This window comes from Alosa alosa, chromosome 21, assembly GCF_017589495.1.
Source record: "Alosa alosa isolate M-15738 ecotype Scorff River chromosome 21, AALO_Geno_1.1, whole genome shotgun sequence".
Lineage (NCBI taxonomy): Eukaryota > Metazoa > Chordata > Actinopteri > Clupeiformes > Clupeidae > Alosa > Alosa alosa.
This window is the reverse complement of record NC_063209.1, coordinates 28,865,351-28,871,149: the sequence shown is the minus strand read 5'-3', so window position 1 is coordinate 28,871,149 and position 5,799 is coordinate 28,865,351. Positions and strand designations below refer to the sequence as shown.

General features: G+C 46.3%; 1 protein-coding gene across 1 annotated transcript; it reads right to left on the bottom strand.

Annotated features, from left to right (window-relative positions):
• Positions 1 to 705: 705 nt before the first annotated feature.
• Positions 706 to 2,395, bottom strand: LOC125286047 (ras association domain-containing protein 10-like). Its single transcript, XM_048230725.1, has one exon. It carries the CDS (start codon positions 2,192 to 2,194, stop codon positions 830 to 832), a length of 1,365 nt encoding a protein of 454 aa, XP_048086682.1. The 5' UTR covers positions 2,195 to 2,395; the 3' UTR covers positions 706 to 829.
• Between the last annotated feature and the right edge of the window lie 3,404 nt (positions 2,396 to 5,799).

The window sequence follows — 5,799 nt, the reverse complement described above, 5'->3', positions numbered from 1 at the left end:
CCAACACACAGCATTGTCCCAGTCACGAAAGAGACAATGAAAATGACTTGAGCCTGACAATTTGGAAAAGGGCCATTTTGAACAAGCAACACAAGACGGAAAACATAGTATGTAATTAAAAAAATATTCTCTCTCATTACCCACATTATACGTGAAAGAGAAAGAGAAAGAGAGAGAGAGAGGTACAGAAAGAGATAGAGAAAAGAGACAGAAAGAGAGAGAGAGAGAGAGAGGTGGGGTAGGGTGGGGGTGAGGAACTTCCTCCACTGAGCCTACTTACTGACTACACTACAGCCCAAAGGTGAGAGGTTCACACAGCTGTTGCAGAGAGTGCTGGTGTGTGTGCACATCCGTGTGTCAGATAGCTCTAAGAGAAAGATATAAAAGATATGTCAAGATCATGTTACAAACAGTACTCTCTCTCTCTCTCTCTCTCTCTCTCTCTCTCACACACACACACACACACACACATCTCACACATCCCTTCCCATGTCTTTGAAGATGGCTACACACAGCAGGAGTTGAGGCACACTGTTGTCTGTCTATTTTAAAAGTTTTATTGAACTCCACAGCGCAGCTGACCTGCTACAGCATACTTCACCCTCAGCTGCGCCTGCGCGCAGAACCCCACACCCCCCTTTAGTCCTCCAGCGTAAAGTAGCTCGGAGAGAAAAGTAAGCGCATTTTAAGAGCCATTGTCTCCGGTGCCTTACACCGTGTCGTTAAAGGGCACACGCACTCGTGACTTTTACTGTTTGTGGAAAAGTCAGCATGCTTGCGCTGATGACAGTAACATACCAATGAAGCCCCGGGACTCGCGGGTCAGTGTCTATACGAGCGACTCACACACAGGCGGGTTGTCAGAATCCTGGCTGTGTAATGAGCTCAGACCTGTGTCCGAATCGTCGTCAATTATGTTACACGTTTTTGAGAGTCCTCTCGCCTGTTCGACCCATGCGTTCTGTGTCTTAACGGAACACGTCGTGTCTGGCACATGTACCGAGGGGTCGCGCACTTTCACCTCCACGGATAGTTCGTCCCCGGCGCATAAGTCCAGCGCGCCGACTCTGTCCATTAAATCTTTCAACTCCCTCTCCTTTGCCGCCCACAGCTCTCGGGTGAGGTCAAAATCGCCCCTAATCGTCTCTAAATCCGTATTCAGCCGGAGCCCGATGTATAAGCTCGTGTCCAGCTGCGTTTTGATCCTCAACTCCTCCAAAAGCAGCGAGCTCTCTGCCGTGCCCTCCTCCGTGCCCAGCGCGAGCTGAGACACTCCCGGTGGGTCCTCTGTCCCTGCCTCTGGGTCCGCGCACGAGACCTGCTCCTTCCTGCGCTCCATCCAGCGTTGATTCAGCTCGTCCGTGATCTCCGCCGTGATGCTGTCCAGGAGCGTCTCGTGCTGAGACAGCTCCTCTTGTAGTTTCAGCACCTCCTCGCACCTCCGTGAATATTCCTCCAACTGCGTGCACACCTCCGGGGACAGCTGCTCCTTGGCGCTCGCGTGCGTCCCCAGGCTCTTCTCGAACAGATAGGTGTCCTGTACGTAGTTGGTGCCGAGCGTTTTGACCCGGTCGAAGTGAACTTTGGCCTCGCACTGGTCGATCTCCAAGTCCAGCTCGTGAATGCGTCGGATCTGCTGGCGGATGGTGTGGTCCTGCGAGACGATCAGGTGCACGAGCGTCTCCATCTTTTCAACGGCGGGCTTGTCTTTGCTTAACGCCTGCGTGCGTTTCTTGTTCATTTTCTCCAGCTTGCGGAATGCTTTGCGCACGATCCGTCGCTGCTTCTCCTGCGACTGAGCCACGGTAACCCACGCGGTGCCCTGGTACACGCACGGGCTCTCCTTGCTGGCCACCACACGCGCCTCAGCGCTGCGCGGGCCATTGTTGGGCAGAGACGCATCCTGCTTCACTAGCACGAACCTCACGTTCTCCTGTTCGTCGCCCCACGCGCCCCAGAGGCGCAGAATCTTGGTCTTGTTCGGAAGGATGCGCTCAAAGCCCCGCCACTTCTCCACGATGCAGTAGGACTCGGGAGAGCCCGCCAGCACGGAAACGGCCGAACACGGCTGCACGCTCTGCTCCTCCAGGAGAACGCGTACCACGTCTGCGCAGGTGGTCCGCTTGGACAAGCCAGAGATAAGTTTTTCCTCCCGGCAAACCCACACTGAAATGTGACCCTCCTCCGCCTCCATTATAGCGCGCACTCAAGGCGCAGCGTCTCTCTCCCACTGCAACAAAACAAGCGCGACTGAAAATGCTGTATACAGTTCTCTGAAGTATCAGGACGTCCAGGACGAATTTAAATATTTACAAATCATTGTTGGTCAACCTGTTACTGACCCAACGTGTGTCATGCACTCAAGCTACTTGGGACAGTTCTCACCGTACCGCTCCACACAAACGCTCGCAGAGCGTCTCTGAGGCAACGCTCATCCCGCGAGCTACTCTGGTGTCACGTGACGGCCCGAGCCAAGTAGAGACGCTCACTCAAACACCGCCCACTTCAGTCACGAGCCAACACTCTGCGGGCTGGTACGGGCGTTATCCCACAGCTTGACACTTGTTGCAACGCAATGATATACTGCAATAGGACAAATATAACGGATGGGCTGTGGTACTAGGACACTGGAGAGACAGGATGGTACTCCTGTAATACCCTGCCATTTATTTGACATATCCAGCCATTTTCTATGAATTGCCTGGTAGGCTTAGCTCTTAAAGTGTGTGTATGTGTGTACAAGTATGTGTCTGATACGCAGTTAAAGCCCTGCATGTGGTTGTAGAAGGACTTCTCTTCGTTCTTATTAAACCCTGCTGCCTTCTGTTTTGAGCAGTTACATGGTAGAGGTGTGTGTGTGGTCATTGAGCACACAGTTAAATGGTAGAAGTGTGTGTGTGGTCATTGAACACACAGTTAAATGGTAGAGGTGTGTGTGTGTGAGTGTGGTCATTAAACACATAGTGTAAAAGTGTAAGTATGATTTTATCACTTACTGACACTGAGTAACAGAGGTTACAGACACAACTAGGCTGTAGCCACAGGTCACAGGTTGAAGTAAAAAGACTGAAAAATTGATTTTTTTTTAAAAAAATCTACAGGAATGTCTGTGCATTTTGCTTGGGTACATTTTGGAGACTCCAAAAGGGACTTTTGGTTACCAAGAGTGTATACTGATAATCAAACGCTTATAACTTGAGAACCCCTTTGCCTAGAAACATAAACGTGGTCTCTACAGAAAGCTAAGACTGGAGTTTCCTGTCCCTGTTTGATTTGATGACAAGTCATTTTGGCAATGAATTGCAAAGGTATAACCATGGGGGAAAAACATTTCTCCATTTCGCCTAAAAGACTTTGATAGAAAAGGCCACACAGTGAATTTTCAACATATTTATCTTACATTTAGAAAACAACTGAACACAAAAATATAAATACAAACACTACACAACTACTTTTACTAACAGGACACACAAAACAATGTACACTGGGAGATTTTGTGGAGGGGCAGTATGAGCAGACCCTATTGGAGCAGCCCTGATGCCCTTATTGCCCCTCCACAAACCCTCCCACAGCACCATGAAAAAGCACCTTCCTTGAGCTGAAATAGAGAGGCATGTCTTGGGGGGGGAGGAGAGATATTCAATAATAAATAAAATATATTCAATAATAAATAATAACTAAACACTAATACTATTACAAAAGTGCAACTAAAGATAAACTTCACATATTACAAAAACGTGCACAACACGTACGACCTTAAGTAAGGTGTGTGTGTGTGTGTGTGTGTGTCCAAAGCGGATGGCCTTCAGTAAGGGGCAGCCTCAGCAGGACACCATCCTCTCCTCTGGGGTACCTGTCTGGTGCTCAGGGCTGCTCAGGTAGATCTGTGAGAGGCTGGTTACTCAGCAGTTTCTTTTTTTTCTTCTGTGACGAAAAAGACAGAGCAGTATAGTCAGAAAAAACCTCGGTCATTTTTCTCTGTGCACATTCACGTCTGTGAATGGGTAAAACGGGTAACCTTTTTAGGAACGGCCTCCTCAGGTGGAGCTGATGGGGTCGACGGCACTGAGGTCACTTCCTCCTTTTCTCTCTCCTTGTCTTTGTCCTTTTTTTTCCTGCACAAAATTCAGACAACCTCAAGTGTTTAAAAGCACTTATTACCAGTGGTGGAGGAAGTACTGAACCTCAGTACTTAAGTAAAAGTACAAATACACAGAGAAATATTTACTTTAGTAAAAGTAAAAGTACCACAATGACAACCCTACTTAAGTAAAAGTAAAAAGTACCTGCTTTTAAATGTACTTTAAGTATTAAAAGTAAAAAGTATTTGCATAATGATTTATTATCTTAATATCTATATTCTAAAAAGGAAAAATCAGTATGGGCTGTGGCATTTTAATTAAGCTAGTTTTTAGGTTATACTCGACTAGATAGTTTTAAGTTAATGCAATTGTGCTTACCATCTGTGGCCCAGTTTACATTCTGACCTACAATTCTAGAGACTGTAATTCTGGTTATCTACTAGAGTGATCTGCTGAGTAATATCATTCAGCAAAACACGAGAGCCTGAAGTTTAACGGGGTAGACAAGGGAAACGTCGGGTGGATCGTAATGCCAATTATGCTGATTGAACAGAAAAGTTGCTGAGAAAGGTGTCTTTATGATTAAGTTCAGTTTCACTTGCGCAGACGCATAGACATTGAATGAGCGCTCGTTACTACCCCCAATTGTAGGCTATGCATCTTTATTTAATCACACACAATTAAGGAATATTTCCTAATCTGGAAAATGTTACGTTTTTTCCGGCCACCGGTTCATTAATAGTCTACCATTCATTTGTGCCGCAAATGATCAGACGTGTGACAGAAGCATGGGCATAGCCTGTAACTTCGCTGATCCGCGGATAGCAATCTCATCGGAGAGGAGGCCCTAACGCTGCAGATAACAGACAGAGAAAGGCACAGAACACAGTTGCATGTACAGTGTAGCCATGGGTCTGGTGAATATAGCCTACCGAATGCAGATGGCTACAAGCTCACGCTTTGCCTGGTCTAGACTAGAAGCTTATGTTTCTAAGAATGCACGTAGCGCTCCAGAATCTTTGGTGGCAACCCCCCGGTAAAACAAACGTGTTTGTCAGAGAGAAAAAAATAACTGATCATAAAATGTATCCTAAAAAGGAACGATGGTGTTGTAGAAATGTAGCGGATTAAAAAAGTACAGATAATTGCTGTAAAATGTAACGAAGTAAAAGTCAAAAGTATGCACTATAAATTTTACTTAAGTAAAGTACAAATACGTGGAAAATTTACTTAAGTACAGTAACGAAGTATTTGTACTTCGTTACATTCCACCACTGCTTATTACACGGCTCTTCATAATGCTGAAGAATGCTCCATTCACTTGAATGGGCCTTCCCAACGTTCGGTGGTCTGCTAATTCTCCATAACAGACCGTTGCTAAGTATAACAGAACGCTGTCAAGGAAATTTAGTTTTGTGCTTCTAATTCACGTCTTTCATATCACCACGCTAGCCTGGAAAATCCAGACCCTGATAATCTAGAAAGATCTAGACATGAGGTAGTCAAGATACACCACTTACTTTTTTTTTGTCAATTGTGGGTTCCAAAGTTGTCACGGTGACCAGCGACTCCAGTGCAGTTTGTGTCTCAGCTTCCTCTTCATTTTTCTTCTTCTTCTTCTTCTTTGGTTCTGAGGGGACCTCTTGAGGTGAAGGCTCCTCGACAACGACCTCTTCCTCCTTTTCCCTTTTCTTGTGCTTCTTCTTCTTCTCCTCAG

Bases quoted from the DNA above. Each gene is read 5' to 3' on its own strand.
- LOC125286047 (XM_048230725.1), bottom strand. From the start codon at position 2,194: ATGGAGGCGGAGGAGGGTCACATTTCAGTGTGGGTTTGCCGGGAGGAA.